Source organism: Fopius arisanus, unplaced genomic scaffold, assembly GCF_000806365.1.
Source record: "Fopius arisanus strain USDA-PBARC FA_bdor unplaced genomic scaffold, ASM80636v1 scaffold00016, whole genome shotgun sequence".
Taxonomy (NCBI): domain Eukaryota; kingdom Metazoa; phylum Arthropoda; class Insecta; order Hymenoptera; family Braconidae; genus Fopius; species Fopius arisanus.
The window spans coordinates 19,749-38,017 of NW_011887755.1; the positions used below are offsets into that span (position 1 = coordinate 19,749).

The 18,269-nt window shown below is 38.9% G+C and overlaps 2 protein-coding genes across 10 annotated transcripts in view; one reads left to right on the plus strand and one right to left on the minus strand.

Annotated features, from left to right (window-relative positions):
- Nucleotides 1-96: 96 nt before the first annotated feature.
- LOC105263646 (FCH domain only protein 2) lies at nt 97-11,057 on the minus strand. Of its 3 annotated transcripts, XM_011299977.1 has the most exons (9): nt 10,553-11,057; nt 7,673-7,984; nt 7,201-7,458; nt 6,909-7,104; nt 6,717-6,848; nt 3,097-3,196; nt 1,858-2,850; nt 1,564-1,780; nt 97-1,478 (listed from the first exon to the last, which is right to left on the minus strand). In XM_011299977.1, the coding sequence occupies exons 1-9, from the start codon at nt 10,580-10,582 to the stop codon at nt 1,059-1,061; spliced, it is 2,658 nt and encodes an 885-aa protein (XP_011298279.1). In that variant the 5' UTR covers nt 10,583-11,057; the 3' UTR covers nt 97-1,058. The 3 variants fall into 3 exon arrangements, with proteins under 3 accessions (XP_011298279.1, XP_011298278.1, XP_011298277.1); XM_011299976.1 differs by having other exon boundaries at nt 3,106-3,196; nt 6,717-7,104; XM_011299975.1 differs by having other exon boundaries at nt 6,717-7,104.
- Nucleotides 11,058-11,448: 391 nt separating this feature from the next.
- Nucleotides 11,449-18,269, plus strand: part of LOC105263652 (proteoglycan 4) — a 37,417-nt gene continuing 30,596 nt past the window's right edge. For 3 of the 7 annotated variants that reach the window (XM_011299987.1, XM_011299988.1, XM_011299989.1), the window contains exon 1: nt 11,449-11,969. In XM_011299987.1, coding sequence (XP_011298289.1) covers nt 11,829-11,969 — 141 coding nt within the window. In that variant the 5' untranslated portion in view covers nt 11,449-11,828. The remainder of the gene's footprint in view (nt 11,970-18,269) is intronic. The other 4 variants (XM_011299996.1, XM_011299995.1, XM_011299994.1 and 1 more) reach the window with 3 other exon arrangements.

The window sequence follows — 18,269 nt, forward strand, 5'->3', positions numbered from 1 at the left end:
TAATTCAACAGCAAATGAGGCTTTACCATCGTCAAATCGATAGCTTTTATCCTGCATTCATCACTCATTATTGCTTCCGCATGACAAAAAAATTGCTTTGCATATGACAAAAAGAAAAAAAAATACTTGGAGTAAAGATAATTATAACATTATTGACGGATTCAAAAGCCATAAAGATGTGAATAATTGAATTTTGAAATAATCTTCTTCATTTACATAAATAACTAACAATGTGGAACAATGTAACGAGTATATTAATAGTTATCATGAATGAATAAGCATTTTAACAGATGAAACATGAACTAATAATGTAATCATCGAGAACAATAGAAAATGGCGAATTATTCTGGCTAAAGGCAAAGGTGTGTTGGACACCAAAGAACCAACAAGTGAAAAATTCATTTCTAATATTTTCCACTGAAATATCTCCTATCCCCTAGCACAACTTACGTCTAACTGAAGATAATCAAAATTTATCATAATCATTACCTAGCAAATCGTTGAATTAATACAAAAACATCGTAAAGTTATAAAAACTTTCTAATCCGAAGGGGTGTTTATGTACAAACGGAAAATAAATCTAATTCTCTTGAGTTTTGTTCGCGCATTTCTATCCTCTAGAAAGCCTTTGGTGTTCGCACATCGCTCCTCACATAAAATCGATAAAAATAATATCATCCAATATCCACAACGGCCATATATCTCTTTGGTATCCAACAGCCTTTAAGGGCAGATAACTATGAGTTTTCCAAGTAACAAAATATTGAAGGAAGAATTTTCACGATTTTCAAATATACTGAATAATAAAGAGGCCATAATTTTGCAATTACTAATTCTTCCTTCTTGCATGCATGAAACTTTGGTATGTGATAATTTTCAAGAATAGCCTTTGAATCTGATAACTCATAGTGTTCTTTCCTCAATTTCATATGTGCAATTGAAATTCACATTGGCCGCAATGTCCATTGAATTATCTAAGGCATCGGCAGTGAGGGTTGGAAAATCAATGAAGATCAAGTGGACTGTGTTTCCCATTTTGGTGACCACTCGGGCAATCGTCAATCTGTGCTAGAGGGTGGAGCTGCATAACGAGTTCTTGGATCGCTGTCGCCATCGCAAATATATTTGCCGGATACGAATCGGCGTTTTACGAGGCTTAGTCTATATCCAGCACCAACGAGTTCGAACTCAACACCCGAGAGGGTCGTTCCCTCGCAATTGAACTGAGTTACGATAGTCCCTTGAGATCCTGGGCCACGATCAAGCTCAATTCGTGCTTTCAATGAACCAACCCCGCTACTCTCACTGTGCTGAGACAACTCTGTGAATTTCCAAAGTAGTCTGTTTGTGTCTGGCAGCCACTGGGCTGAGGGTTTACTGTGAAGGGTCTTGAAGCCACCGTCGATGGGGGCTGCCACGTGGAGGTTTAGCAGAGGACTTGGGGATGCCATTGCACGACTGTTGTACTTGTAGTCGATCTGTGAATTCCATGTGACTGCTTATGCCGAAGTGGCTTCTTTTGTATGTTCAAGAAATGACAAATAACGATAAGAAGAGAATTACCTTGAGATCCGTGTGGGTTGACTCACACTTCCAGTACGCCACCAGTTGAAATGGACATGAGCCTGCACCTTCTTTATTCTTAATTTGATACTTGAGAATGTCCACATTGAAGTACGAGGCTGAGGGGTTCTGCTCTGCCTGACGACGTAGCAATGTGGTTAAGGCACTCATATTAAACTCAAATATTGTACAGTCTGATGTGGTCTGAGTGGCGTCGCTGAGTAAGAGAATGAAATGGCAATTAGTCATACCGTCCCTCACAATGACAACTTAAATTGTTAAAAAATCACTCACATGTTAACGAGTTGACCATTAGGTAGCAATCTCTCAAGTCGATTACTGTTCCTGATCCTGAATAAAAGTTTTGCAGGACTGGGATTATTAGCCAAGACAGTGACGATTCCAGCAGGAAAGGATAGCATCATGTCGCCACTGAGTTTGACCTGACAACGATTCTCATCGGTTCCCCTAAAATACGAGTGTACAATCTCATGGAATGCCACTGCAAGAGGAATTGTATCAGCGAGTCCGATAGTAAGGGGTGATGGGCCCCTGGAGGATCCAACACCGACTCCAGCAGTGCGAAATTCTAAACTAGCGACACTGTCAGCCCTGGAAATAGTGGCTGGTGATGCTCGACCTCGAGTTGGACCTTCACTGCGTCGTGATGAAGGCCTAGGAATAGCAATCGATCCTGTAGGTGTTGAGGATGCTGATTGCTTCGGTGGCAACGCAGGAGTAATATCACCAATCTCCGAGAATAAATCACCCTCTGGAAATTTCGTGTTTGTACTGGTCAACTGTGGTGGTGCACTCTGTGGCACTGGTGACGATGACATGGGTGGTGGACTCTGCAGTGGTGCATAGGGATGACTGGCTGTTGGCGTTGAGGCACTCGATGGTGTACTACTTGGATTGAATAAATTTAATCCAAGTAAATCTGAGCTTGGTTTACCCAGCTGTTGGGAAACCGACTGGGATCTCTTCATCAGATGATCCGAGTCGGTATTCGAACCCCTGCGACCCGTGGGTGCTGGTGACAACGAGAGATTCTCAACAGTTGCTCTCAACTCGTCGACACTCGCACTCATGGGTGCACCACCATTGCTCAATGGCTTTATTTCAACCCGTATTTTTCTTTCCCTCTCGTCCTCCGATTCAGTGTCCGAACTCGAGTAAAAACCCTTCTCGTTCTCCCATGGATCGGGCTTGGGTCTGATGCAAAAACCATCCTCGTCCACTTCAGGCGTTGGTGTTTCAGATTTTCGACTCTCGTCCTTTTCTTCTCTGTTTTCATTGTTGACAGTTGAAACGAAAAAGCCAAATTTTAGTGAATTATTCAGCAGATTGTCAAGCTTTCAGCAAGCCCAGTGTACTTCGCGTTTTAAATGTTAGAGTTACTACTTAATTGAGCTCTATCTATTCAAATATGACTACTCATAATACAAAATTCACATATGGATAGAAAACACGATAGTATTGCAATAAGAATTTATCAGTCGCACTGGGTATGCTGATAATTCGTATACTGACAGGTCAGACTTTTCTTCCTTGTTACTGCTTGTATCCACGGAGTCCTTCTTCTTCTTCGCCTTTTTCTCCTTTCTCTTCTCTCGTCTACTGCGAAGAAACCCTGTCGATATCACGATAACCAAAATTTCATTAAATTATTCAATAGTCACTCCTTCATGGAATAATAGAATCATTCTGATGAAATTTACAAAAAAAACATCTCCGAAAGAAGAATATTAAAATTTTATTCCACAGATCTACCGTGAAACATATCTGATAGGAAAAAAGAGAAACGAATAAATTTTAATTCAACAAAATCCATTGAGTTTTCTTCACAATTTTGCCCTGAAAAGATGGAGATGCAAATTCTGCGACAAAAACTCGAGAAATTTATGTTGAACAAATTGTGTAGAAAGAATCAAAATGACAAAGAAGAGATAAATAAAATTCTATAGAAATATTGAAACCCCATTTCCCTTACTTTTCTATTGAATTTCCCACAGAACACAAATGGAATTTATAATAATGTAAATCCGCAACGATTAAGCTGGAATTCTTTGGAATTTTTTTATACCTGAATCTAAGCGAGATCGATGCTGTTTACTTTATGCAAGAGTACCAATACTTATAACTGGACACTAAATTGTCCATATGTTTTCACTCACCCCATTTCATAAAAGTATTCTTTTTCTAATGGCGATAACAGATCAACAGCGGTATTGAAATTGATATTTGGCAATTAACGTAGGTAAAGAGAAGCTAAATGTGCATATAGAAAGTCAAATGAGATATTATAATCAGCGAAAGAGCTTGCTATCAACGGCGATCTATTTTAGAACAAACCCAAACAGCAACCATCACCTAAATCAGCTACTCAGGGATAACTCGATAAATTGTTTTTCTAACAATTAATATAATCATATTTCGGGACTGAATCATTAATAGGAGAAATATAAGAACCATGCAAATTCATTTTTCCAGTGTTTTTGTCAATTTAGAGAACATTTACTTGATGCAGCGATCACGGGATTCGCAAAAAAAAAAAAATTATAGGGTAACACTGCAGCTCTGGAGATGCACAAAAATTTCTGTCAAGATGTTTTTCATCAGGGCAGATTAAAAGACTGAGCCATGCATTAGTCAATGAAAACTGAGTTAAAAAAACCATAATTATTTGTAATAATATGACGGCTCACCTGAGGCATCACCCGTCGCCCCCTTGCCCCTCAACGTCTTTCATTCAAGTCCATTTCTCCCCTCTGATAAATACTCAATTAAAAAATTCTAACAGTGTGATGATTGTTATAGCATGGAAAGTGCTCTTCTAGTGTAAAACGCCTTCGATCTATTTTTCCTCGGACGAGGTAAGACATTTAACACTTTATCGATAGCTTCCCACTGCAGTGCCGTACAGATGAATTACACCGGTACAAAGTGCATTTAACACAACACCATAATTGAATAAACCCGGCTATCATCGTGTAGATTATTGTTGTAAACGAAGAAATACAAATCGATGAAGAGAACGAGCAATGATCAGGGATAAGATTCCACTGACTGGCCTGAAATTCCCAGGAAAAGTGTCAATGAAGGCCCCTCCCTATCAGTGCCCATAATGACTGTTAGAAAAACAATTTAGATAAAAACATTGTAGAGATAATCCTGGTACGAATGATCACAAGGCGATAAGTCCATTTTATCGATTGGATTGTATACGTTTATCCCCTTATCTCACCCATCCACAGAATTAGAAGTAAATCTATAAAGCTGGTGTTAGCGGAAGGTGAGTATCAACATCTAGGTGTTATTGTGGCTTTATCATCAGCAGATGATGATTAAGGAGAGAAGATTGATTAACGATTAATAATGCCAGTGTTCAGCGTGTTCTAGGGTGCAGAGTGGAGGTTCTGTTGTACGTGTCACCATTCTAATTAATTCTAAACCCTCATCAAGGAGATTCTCTGTAAGACAAATAACAAGGCAGATAGATATTGTGAAGACAGTTCACCTTTCCATTCAAAACCCACCATCAACTTTAGTCCATTTTTAGGCCGTTGAGAAAGAGGCAACGCCAGTCAACACCATTTTCAACAGCAAACAAGATTTAAAGATGTAAAACTTTTTTTTTAATTCACTTTGGAATAAAAAAGGATGTAGCACTTATCAGCACGTGCAAGAACGTTTAAATCAGGTTGAAGAAGCTATGAATAGAATTAAACGATTCAAACTTAACATACAGGGTACCCGAATGTTTCTCGTTGGGGAGGAGGGGGAAGAGAAAACAATTACAGCAGTGAGAAAATGTGTTTACGTTTAAGCGAATGAGATGTCGTTCTTGTTCGTAGTATGTGGGAATCACTGCGATTGATCAATTTACTTTGCGCATAGACATTACTGTATAGTCATGTGAATCGGATACTTGAATAGATCAAGGAGATACAGAGAATTTTATTGAGGGATCAACTGAAGTAAAAGAAATTTATGCAATGAGAAAAACGATCGGCAATTATAACGCATTGATTGCAGATGACGTTTCAATATTTTCGTGGAGAAATAATAAAAATAGAAACAGCTGTGTCACTGTGTCGTTTAGTTTAAATGACCGTTGAACGGGCATTTAATATTTTCAATGATTTTTAATAATTAGAATCATGGAAAAAATTCAATAAATCTCCTTGGCCCCTTCAATTACCCAACAAGTTGCAGTCGATTGAATTTTCAGATACTTGATTTGAATGCTTTATAGAGTTTAGATAATTCACGATTGATAAGCAGTTACATTTAGATCCTCTTAGAGGGTTCCTGGAGATGCTGGGAGGTGGAACGGCAGTAGGCGGATTGTTGCCCTGAGGTGTGACTGGTGCCGAACCAGACCCTGCTTGCCTCTGTCTCTCTGAAACAATCACTCATCGCTCATATTTTTTCGGCCCGCCTCTACTCCCTTCAAATCTCGCTGCGTCACTCTTTCCCATCCATTTAATCAAAAGAATAGGAAGGAGAAAGTTTACAGAACACAACAAAAAAAATATGCAACGATTTAATAAAAACGCTTCATTTCATTCAAATTGCAATGGGAATATGCGACTCTCAGTACATCATCCTCCACCCGATTTGTTAGAGCAACGATGGACAAGCTAGGGTTCATAAACACGACCACAAAAAGCGTAATGACAACGATTCTAGAGTGAAAACTAGTAACCCGAGGGATTTTCGCCTATTGACAAAAAAAACTGTGCTGGAAAAAATGTGACACACATTGTCAGCTGCCTGGATACAAAATTAATCGAAATTAATGGAATTATACAGGAAGTAAACATTTGAGTTAATCGTTTAAAATCATGAATTTGATGCGAAAAAAAATATGGGGCTTCTTGTATCAAAGCAGAAAAACAATGAGTGCTAGGAGTGAAATCAAATATGTGTAACTGCGACTGTTTATCATAATCTCTCTGTCATTGAATTGATGTTATTGGATGACCTACCCTGGGAGTTGGACATGAACAGGTTGAGAAGCGAGGTGGTACGACGTGAGCCCTTGGTGGTTGCGTCTCTATCCTTCTCCTTAATCTTCTCATTATCCCTTCCCCCATCCCAACTACCCAAGCCCTTAGAATTGAGACTTTTCTTATACGGTTTGTTACCAGCAACGCCTGTTTCTCCATTAGTTCCTTTGGTCGCTGTATCCTTGGCTGTATCAGTGGGAGCCTCCACCTGGTGAGTTTGACTGGCAATCTCAGCTAGACTGGTCATCACCTCGTCGTACTCGATCACGCCTGGCGTATTAGGTACATCAGTGGCTTTCGTAGTGTCGTTAATAAAGTCACGACGATTACCTGGCCGTCCGAAACCCGTGTACTTCGACTGCACAAATTGCTCCAGCAGCTTTTCCACAGTCATATCCAGGCACTGGCGTTTGAAGTCAATGTGAACCTGTCCAACCTGTTCGTGATTCGCCTGGAGAGCGTCGGCGTAGGTGTTGAGAAACTCCTTCATGTGCCTCAGGTGGGTCTCCTCCACATCTTGAAATCTCTGGATAAATATGTTGCGTCAATTATTTCCAGTTAGCAAGAAATATTTCAATACGAGGAAAACAAAATAAACAGATCCAATTCAATAAATGCTCACCCTACATGCAGCTGTCATTTTAGTCTCAAAATCATTTCTAACATCAGTGTATTTATCTACAAGTGCTTTATAATCATCCTGAGTCTTTTTGAACTTGGCCTCAGCCTTTTCCAACTCTCGCTGACTGGCATTGTCCTTTCTAAGCTTCTCCAACTCCAGTGCCTTCTGCATGCACATGTCCTTGGCTTTCTGCAGTGTCACAGTAATACTCTGAATATTCTGTACAACTTCGAGAGTCGAGGATTCCTCCTCTTTCACCTGAAAGACAAAACCCCATCTCAACTCAATCTACCCAACTGTGAGCGCTCTCAATTGTTGACGTGCATCGACAAAAGTACAGTACGAGATGAACCGAGTGGGCGGAAACTGATAACAACCACAGGGCAACTGGACAATCGTTTGGACATAAGATACTGCCGCTATCGTGGGCCGTCAGTCATTCAATTTAAAACAATTATGTAGATGTACTTACAGCCTTGTGCCTCTTGTGAAGCTCGTCAGCGTATTTCGACACATCTTTGATAATTTCAGAGACTCGCTGGGCCATTTGGAGATGAAGACCAGCGAGTTTTTCAGCAGCTCCACGCAATGCTGCCCATACTGGTGCAAATGTGCCCTGGGTGCTGCTACTGTTGCTCGCTTGTTTAGCAACTTTGCTCAGCAATTTGTAGTTATTCTCCTCAATGGTCGATCTCTCCCGGAGAAATTCTGCCAATTCCTTGCTCGCCACCACTCCATGTTTCATATTATGGTACAGTACGTCAAATCCATTATTCTTTTCACCCTGGAACATTATTAGAGAGAATCTCATTTTATTCATAAGTACATTACTGCTGAGAGAATGAAAAATGAACTTGGGAATCTCTGGAACTGATTTAAAATGTCCTTCATCTTTTTCGTTGTACTTCTCTCGGTATATCGGGGTTAATGATTCCATCGTGTTGTCTGCCGAAGCCATATAACAATGTTCATGCGACGTTGAACATTGTGTACATAATGTGTATTGTTGGAAGAGTGTGGAAAAGTACCGAGCATGACTTCCGTGGGCGTTTAACTAGATAGTGTTTGGGCTGAGATTTAGAGGTCGAACATGACATTCATGGACAGTGATAGAGTGATAGAGCGATAGAGCGATAGACTGAATGTTTCTGTATGATATTTCACGGGATGAATGATTAAAAGAATTAAGAGAATGGTTAAAAGCCACTCAGTTTCAGTCCTTTATTATTTAGCAATCATACTTTTTATGTGGTACACGGCAAGTATGGTTAATGTGCGACAATCAATTGCCCGACAATTTCATTTTTCAGTGACGCACGAGAGCTCTCCCCCTTTTTTAACCACTGCATGATATGATTGATAAAGAATACATGATGACGTGCTCTTTGGGGCGTCGTTCAGAGCTTTGTTAAGCACCTTCGAAGCGAGAAAAGGCTTGAGATGTTTTTCTTCGCTTCGTCATTGTCGTAGTCATAAATTTTTATATTCTATGGATACTTTGTTCTGAGATGGATTGAGAGAAGTTTCTCTGTTAGCGTTAACACGACAAGGCCAAGGCACCACTGGCTCGACCGGTTTCCATCGTTTTTCCAGGATACTCATCGTCAACTCAAAATCACCAGTGAAAAATTCTTCTTTTTGAGGGAATCGTCTGAGGAAGTCACTCAGAGACTGGTACTTGTCATGCAAAGAACATAATTGCACCGATTATGGTAACTTCGTCTTGGAAAAACTAAGGCCTTGAAACTTATTGGCTTTTTTTTATTTATTTCTAATATCATTCCGGTTATTTATCTTTGTATTTTGCGTGATGTCGGAATGGCAAGGAAATGCAATTATTTCTGGGGACAGATCGATGGCGAAGGGATCGTTCGATATTGCGGTGGAATGAAATCTGTAAAACTTGTATCAGTTATTTGGTAGATTAATGCGTCTGGCAAAAATGTGGGCAAAGTTGCATTAATTATTATTAAAAAATTAATGAATTTTCAAGGGCATAATTTATGGTTATCTCAATATTTGACTGCGAATAATGAATACTCCACGTAGCGTTTGTCGTTTTAAGTAATGCGTTATTACCGACGAATTAATTACTATCATATGAATAAAACTTTCACTCAAATTCTTTTCATCTCTCGTTATCGCGTGACCTGTCCATAAATGGTAACGAGCTGTGTCGTAACATTGAACTCCTTTCATGGCTATATATACACATTTCGTTTTACTTTTTTTCGCTCACTCTCCACAGACTCTTTCTCACGAAAAAAAAATACATTCGGCAGGATGACGATACGGGAGGAATTATCTTTCAACCGGAGGAAGAAAAAGGGCGAGAAGGGATGGACCAATATCTTATCGAGGTTTTCAACCGAGGTTTCGACCGAGAGGTCACGCCGATAAGTGCAAAGTTAAATTGAGTTATTAATATAAGATTGCTGTTTGAAAGTCAGTTAAAAAATAATTATTGAGATAAGAATACAACACGACGTTCAACGCTCAAAAAAATTGTGGAAAGTAATGAACACTCTACACCTAGAGAAATATTTGAATATAGCAGTTGTTTAAAAAAAAAAAATCGTACAGATACTTTTTGGTATTTTAATGAAATTCCGTGGCAAGAGATTCTCGCGAATACTAACGACTCTTTTTGAAAATTTACAAATAAAACAAACTCAAATAATTCCGAGAGTACTTGTATAATTTGTACAACTCAAGAATTTCATAAATTGAAAAAAAAATTGTTTCAAACTCGAATATAACCGCGAACCATCTCATATTCACAAAAATGAATATTTATGTTGAAAAGATGGCCATAAATTCCATGTCAGAATGCCAATCTCTCCTGCATACTTTTCCGCCTCTAAGGAGGCCGCAGTACAACTCCTCCGAAGGCACCTGTGAGATGCTACATCACCCTAGGGAAAAGTTTGAAAAACGATAAGAAAATCGCGAGTAAAATCGTGGAAGATGAAAAAGAGAAAGGGCAGTAGCCACAAGGTACAGTGAAATAAACAAAAAAAAAGATGCCGAAGGACACTAGAAGCCCCGAGTTTTACACACGTTAACCCGGCGTGCCCTGTCTCATTAATATTTCAAAGAAGAATACAATTAAATTGCTAACGCCTATATCGCTGCATCAATTGAGCCAAATACTCCTTCGTGTAAAAGCGGTATTTGTAACACCTAACCTCTCACATTGCACTAACACAGATGTCACAAATAACGACTAAGCTAATGCAGATGTGAACGACATTAGGTGACATCACTAACAGAGCTAATACGTAATCACCTGTGTTTACTTAGTTGATGTTGAATTGAATGATTGTATAATTGAATTGTCAATTGAACTCACCCAAAAATAATCAGCAAAATCCACGGTCATGATGAGTCAATCAGACCATTTTTTAGTACATAATAGGGAGTGATAGATGATTGTTTGAAGGTATTCCTCGACGTTGAACCGCGCCCGGAGTCTCTTCAGTCCCGTTGTTCGTGCGAGGCTTCTATGTTTCTCTATTGCTTCACACACTCAAAAAACACTCTCACACATATGTGGAAAACAATCGGAACGAGTCACTACACGCCGTTGACTTTTTTTGATCTTTTCTTTTCGTAGTACTTTCTTCTTTTTCGTTGGTCCAACTCGATGACTCCTGGTGCATTGATTGAGTTAAAATTATCGGTGAAGAATGGAGGACTTGATAGCGCACCTTACTATCACTTTTCACTGCCAACGATGGATTATATCAAGTTGTCACAGATTACCCGTGGCAGATACACACGCAGTGAAATAGAACGACAGAAGCCACGGGCGAGAGCCGAGAACTGAAACACCCGAAGGCGAATCCGAGGGTCAACTATCTGTCGAGAGGTTTTAATGGTGTTGGTTGATAGTGAGAGAGTGAAAGACCCCTTTACGAGAAATTAACCTCTTTGCGCCATCTCACATGAAAATCCAGGCAATTCCAAATCCAAGAAGAAAGACTAGCCGGTAATAGATGAGTTTTTTAGGTGTGTTTCTCGGCTTTCATTCACTAGGAAATATATTTATTTTTAACTACAAAATGAAGATTTTCCCTTATCTCAGTACAGAAGATAAAATGCAATTCGGTATTGAATAAATTAAAACTCAAAAATTTATATTTCTTTCACAAATTAGGAGGATAGAGGAATTTAATCGTGATGATTTTTATTTTTTTTTTCTGTGAGTTGAATGAAAAAATCAGTATCGCAAAGCTAAACATTGAAAATTGATCATTGATTTGCATATTTCACAAATTTCGTGTAGTTTCTCGGGAGTAATAAGGAAAAACCCACATGTCTGTGGCTTGCATGCGGGTTTTTTTTCCCCTCGTCATTAAAATCCGCGATAGTCGTATGATTGGCAGCGTGTGACTCATCCGCAAGGGCGCGACAGGTGAAACACTCCCTTTTATTCGGCGCACAACCCCAACCAATGACCTGCGCATGTGACAAGAGTAAAGAGTTTTTCCTTCACGGCGCGTCCTCGACACTCACTGGACCCCTCCATATCGAGTGCCAACTAATTCCCCGGTGGTTCCATTAAAATCACTCCGTTAAAAAATCTCGTCGTTAAATAAAAATTAAAATAAACGCCAATCTGGACGATGCCCGCGAATAAAGGTCCAATTTTCGGGTCAACAGCCAAAGAGAAACCGGTGAACGGTGGTGGTTTCGGTGCCTCCGGTAACAAGAAGAAGAAACAGCGTGTCTGCGTTAAAAGTAAAAAACATTGCAGGCAGTACTTGGTGAGTGAACAAAAACAATGAACCAACCTTAAGAGAGAGATAATAATAAAGAGTATGTGTTATCCCGGTGGAGCCACAAGTTGTGAATAGAACAGCTTTTTCACCCCTTCCAAGATGCATATAATGGATAACAAACCCTGAAGACACAAAATTTTTCATCACTCAGAGTGCACAACGTTTTATTATATGTACGTTAAACACGGTTTATCGGAGGAGGTGAATTTTGTTATCGCGTGATGACAAATTGATAATTGTGGGGATTAAAGGAAAAGGGGTTGTTAACCTCATAGGGGTTGCATGTTCTGAAAATATATCGCTCGCGTTCGAGACCGATCGATCCAAGTGAGGCTGGGGCATGGTTAATTGCCCCTTTGGCCTAGAACGACTTTCTTCCAAAGTGTCCCGACCTTATAAATATTTCACTTATTTTTTTATACCCAATCTCTCAGAGATCTCTCCCCCCACACCAAACAATCTAAATTGATAACTGTTGTATGTAACTATTACTCATTGGATAATTATGTAAATGTAGAGCTGAAAGGTGGATAAATATATAATTCGAATATATATACATATAAATTTGTTGAGTTGGAAATCCTGCACATTGGCACATCCCCAATCCCTTATCACTGGTAGAATTGGCACTGTAATTGAGTGGTCGTTATTGTTCATTGTACTTTATCAATTTAAGTATTTCCATTGATGAACTATAATGGGTAATGGGATAAGAGTCAAATGCCTCTTCCATTTGACAATTAGAATATCAAATCGAAGGTTTTTTTTTCTACGTTTTGTTAGCTCTATTTGTTGTAGTTTTTTACTTTTGCATTCATGACTTCTCTCATGACTACTCCTTTGGTGATACAATAGTTGATATAGTTGGTGTTGATTGCTCGTGGACCTTGCACTATAAGAAAAGAGAATAAAAGGAATGATAAAGGAGAGCGTCGATTCAGCTGTAGTAGCATGAGGATAATATACCTGTATTCAGGTTTCCACTTGTCGTGTGTTAGAGGACTATTTTTCATCAAGGGTTTCAGAAGACTTCCTGGAAGTTTGGTTGACCGATAATGAAGTCGATTTACTTCTCATATCGTTGAAACCTCACTTCTTTAATTTATTTCATTTCATTATGAATCAGAAACATTTGTTTAAATGAATCTCCTCTCTTTATCAATCTCCGAATATTCAGGGTAATTCAATTGGCAATTGACATTCGATAAAACTCATTTTTCCAGTGGATTATGTTGCCGACAGTTGGTAAGACAGATTCGCAGAGGTAGAGTAGGTTTCAAGAATGAATCTCTATGAACTACAGGGAGATAGGAAAAATTTTTATCTCTGGGTACGATTTTCTGACTTTCCTTGGGCGGATATCCTCAAGATAGCCTGGCGTAAATCCAATAAAATTTCACTGGCGAATTCCTTTATCCATTCATGACACGTTCTACTCAGACGGAAATCGAATGGGGCATTGACCATTCTTTAAATTTTTATTTTTCTCATTTCCCTTTTGGCAAAGCGATACACAAGAATTGGGCCGGACAAAAAAAAATTTTTTATCGCCAATCACTTGTTTAAAAGAACTGCAGTAATACCTGTTAAGATTAACAATGAAGGAAGAGCAGAGACAGAATCTTATTCAAAGCAGAGAGGAGGATAAAACACTCAGTTCTTTTAATGAGTTTCAAGGAGTCAGGAAGAGTTTGACAAAGAGTTGTTTAAAAGAGTGAAGAGGAAAGAGGGAAGTTCTCTTCATGATTCTAAGACAGTCATGAATCCATTATTGCAGATTGTGTTGTCACACCTTCAACTTTTAGAAAATTCAGCTAGCTTTTCAAGTGCAAGTTCAATGAGGGGATTACGCATATATTTTACAAGCCATGATGTATGTAGGTAATGACAGCACAAACAGTTACACCAGAGGCACTCGAAACTCCCTATGAATAGAGTGCAATTCAGAGGGAGACGAGTGAAGCGGATGTTGAGTGCATATAAAACTGTGAGCGATGTAATCACTAAATAAGAGTACAGTTCCGAGAGAGAGAGAAAAAAAATGGAACTTCGCTTCCGTGCACTGCGTAGATTTAACTGCGTAAATTCGTCGAAGTATAAAAAATAAATACAGTTTATTTATCGCAGAGAATAAACAACAATTATCAACTGCTACGGAAAAAATTCAGAATTACGAAAAAAGTATGGAATTATTGAGAATTCACAGCATCATTTGAGTAATGGAGAATCAATCTTTTTTTTTAATTGGAGGAAAATTGAAATATTGACATTTTATGATCTCGTATGCAGGGAATATTCTGCAATAGTTTTTATTTTTATGTGAATGCCACTTTTTGCACCGGTTTGTTGTCGTGTTTCACCTCAATTCAATGATACCTATGGTAATGTCTCTTTATGTTATTTCTTTTACCATCGACGATCACTTTTTTATTACTTTAATTCGAGACCCTTCGTGCCTGTCGGCAATGAACAAGTGCCTGCTGTCATCCTAATTGACCCCGATGGTCACGTTGCATAACATGATTTATCGTTTTTCTGGAGGAAATTCTTCGGGAAGGGAAGATAAAACTTCTTATTCGATATTCCCTCCATAAATGATAAATAAAATGGTTATCAGTCGGATGAGAAACGCTCATTCATTTCCGCGTACACGGGGAGAAATATTCAACAAAAATCACGTGTCTTTTCCGTAATTCCGGAGCGAAATGTGATTGCAGGAAATTTTACGGAACTATCAAGTTTTAGCTACGAGAACGAACGCGCTACACCGCTCTGTAATTATAAAAAATTGTGATGAAAAATTGTTAATTTAAATGAGTTCAAAATTCAAATTAGCCGCCTCAGACGACTGAACCGATGAGGAATAAGCGTGACAGACTTTCGAGATATCGAAATACATATAGTCTCGATGTTTATCCTTTTTGGAATATGGAATAGGAATATTGGAATATGCAAGTGAATAAATAATTTTTAAGAAGCCGTTTAATACTTGGTAAGTTATTCTTTAGTAGCACGCGGAAGGTACGTCTGTATTACATGAGAGTTGTCCAGGGACTGACTAAAACCATAAAGCAAAAATTCAGACTAGTAAAACCAAGAATAAAAGTTAAGGTTTATAGCACAAGAGAACACAGTCCTTTAAATTTCAACTAACATTAAACCGTTCTAAAAAATGAAAATAAAACGATTATAAACTAGTCCTTTTTCTGGGACTATTTTCCCTATGACATAAATCTTTGTCGAGTAATTTTTTTACAACAATGGAGGACCTGTCCCCAAACATGCGATCCCAGTAGAGTGAAGAATTAAAAAATTACAACGCGCGTGCACTTTCCACTTCCATGTGACTTAGCGTTGTACTCATTGGATCATCAATTTCGATCTTCTCGTTACCCGGTAATGACGATGTCGGTTATTAAAGTGTTTCCTTGCTCATCATCCTTCACCACTTCTCCCTCACCTCCTGCAATTGCTCTCCCCTCCCAATCAATTCACCTGGTGATATGATATGGGTTCACCGATGTGGAGGATGACGATGATTTTAATTGGAAGATCCACCCTCTCAGGAATATTTAACCTCCAAAGAGCCGGAAAGTTGGATATTTCCCTCAATCAAACAACTTTTCCACATGTTTATCCTATTCCAAAATCGCCGATCATCACTAAACCAAAAAATGAACGGTAATTATTCAGTAGATTATTAACACCAGCTAATTAGCTTCCCTCCTCTTCTCCCTCCCCCTCTTCCATCGCGAGTTAGAATTTCCGCGAATCTCCACTGATTTATTACATTAGAGTTTTTCTCGTTGCGGAATTGATTGTGACTCTATCACATATTTATTAATTGCAATTATAACAGTACAGAGTAAATGAATTGGCAGTTTGCATGGGGAAGATTCAAGGCGAAAGGATGAAGAGTCAAAAGGCAGTTTGCCAGAGCTGCTGGTGGAATCAATAGGCATCTACTCAAGTCCAAAATGAAGTCCCGAGAACAGAGGAAAAAGGGCGTGAGGGTGTCAGATATCACTATAGGAGTATCACGGATGCTTTCATTCGAACGAAAGGAACTTCCGTGTAAGGGAAAGTGCTTTAATAAAAGAAAGAAAAAAATGAGAATGGTCTCGAAGAAAGGGATGGAGCTGGAAGCTGGAGCTATACATCCCATCTCCAATGGACAAAAAGTCAGTGAAGGTGTCTTTTCAATTCGGCTGTCGCGTTTTCTCCATGAAAATCTGGCGCGACACCCTTCCAGCAATTTTCCATATTATCCCCCACCTTCTCTGACTTCTCTTGTTATGCTCAGGCATCAAGCGTCATTGCTTTTCCCCTCTTTTTTTTTTTACTTTCTATCGGTTTTTTTTTTCCTTTAGTTTATTTTTTTGCTGTGGGTTTACAAATATTTTTAGGGTGAACATTCGCATTCACTTTTGTCATCATCTCGGCGTTTCGAATAATTAATCATATGTTTAGGTTTGTTTCCCTGGACTTATAAAATAATATAAATTTCCCTGGTTAAATAATAAAATATCGTATCGTTATTTCACGTTCACGTTAAGAACTGGGACACTAGGTACACGAAATTTATATTTTTTAAAGTATAGTGTGAAAAATAATGGCTTTGCTTAATTAAATGCCCTCTGACAATTTCTGATGAAAAATGAGGTTTGCTGAACAATGGGATTATTTTTGAGTGCGACAATGAGAGTGGAAATGAAAGGAGGTGCTTTCCGAGTTTGGGGACATGTCCGATTGATTTTCAGATGGAATCATTCCCTTCATCCCATTATTTATTCCAGCTTTCCAAGAATCTGGAAAAGATATTGGGGAAATTCAAGGGGTGGGAGTCCAGGGGGAATGGCATTATCCACTTAACTACACATGTGTTCCGGCTAAATTAAAAAAAGAAAATAAAATGCCAAAGTGAGTCAACATTTTTCATTTGCTCATTTCACTCGACATGTTTTCCAACATTTTCTCCTCTCATTCTTCACTCTCAAAACATTTTACGACTCCCTGAAACACCTAACGAGCCAGCAATGTTTTCCACCCTGATTTTTCCAACGATAAACTTTGGAACGACAAAAAATACTTGTGTTATTCCAACGGTTCTCCACTCGGGAATCCAGTGGATTACGCATGTACCTTCTGTGTAAGTTCTGAATTATTCATGATTGTGTGAACAAAGGGAGTCGAGGGGCAAGGGTCTTTACTCCATTTTAATTGAATCGGTATTTTCATGTTCACACAGTGGAAGACTGACGTCACCATAAGTCCACAGTTCGATCCCTTCATTTCCAAAAATATCTTAATCACTCTAATCGAATTACAAACGAATTAAACTGATAGTAAAAAATAGCAAAAAAACGATTACCGATTTTACCCGTTCAATAAATAATTCCAATCATCATCAGTGGCAAACGGAATTGACATGTTCCGATCCCAGAAATGTTGCATGAATTAACAATAATTATAAAATAATTTAACATTATCGGATCGATCGACTTTGTCATTATCGCCGAATAAGGAAATGGTCCAACAGTTGCAGACATTTCTGACGTTCCTCTCGGCCGATCGATCTCCCCGATCTCAATTTCTGTCTCATAAATTCGCTGCATTGAGCACTTATCGGTTACTTCCGGATTGGAAGTTCGGTATAGGGAATTCATCCGAAAATATGGAGACCTATATCGACTGTGGGATCTGTGACAAGTGGGCCATTCCCTGGAATCCGCGAATGTTACTGCCAGGGTCGCGCCGCTACGGCGCCGATTTTACTATCAGTGATTCCTTTACTCTCTACCCCCACCACCATCCATTATGTTTTCTCAGTACATCCCCTCTCATTTCTCCTCATGGATATGGAGTGTGTACCCACGGGATTCATGATAAAAATGGAGAAAATTTACAAAAACTCAGTGTGCCATGCAATCCACCCGCACTCACTTCCTCTTCTCTTTCATTTGTGAATATTTTTTTTCTACTTTTATCATAATTTTTTTTCTCTGCATTCCGTGCGAGCATTCCGGGGGAAGAGACGTATCGTGGAAAATAGGTACGGCAGTAATCGGGGAAGATTCCAAGGGAGAAAAGTGAAACTAACCATGATGGACGGACTCTGAATATTCCTCAACTGGCAATTAACGTGATGGCTCGTTTCACCTCAGTAATTTTGAGAAGTGAAAAGCTGTGAAAAGCTTCGGTGATATAACGACTATGACCAAACGACGCGATACAGTAAAATCGTGAGTGAATTCTTATTCTCAGGAAGGAATGGCAGAATTTGCG

Bases quoted from the DNA above. Each gene is read 5' to 3' on its own strand.
- LOC105263646 (XM_011299975.1), bottom strand. From the start codon at position 10,582: ATGACCGTGGATTTTGCTGATTATTTTTGG. The intron at 7,459-7,672 runs GTAAGTACATCT...TTTGTCTTTCAG, and splicing joins TTCACAAGAGGCACAAGGCT to GTGAAAGAGGAGGAATCCTC. The intron at 1,781-1,857 runs GTGAGTGATTTT...TCTCTTACTCAG, and splicing joins AATGGTCAACTCGTTAACAT to CGACGCCACTCAGACCACAT.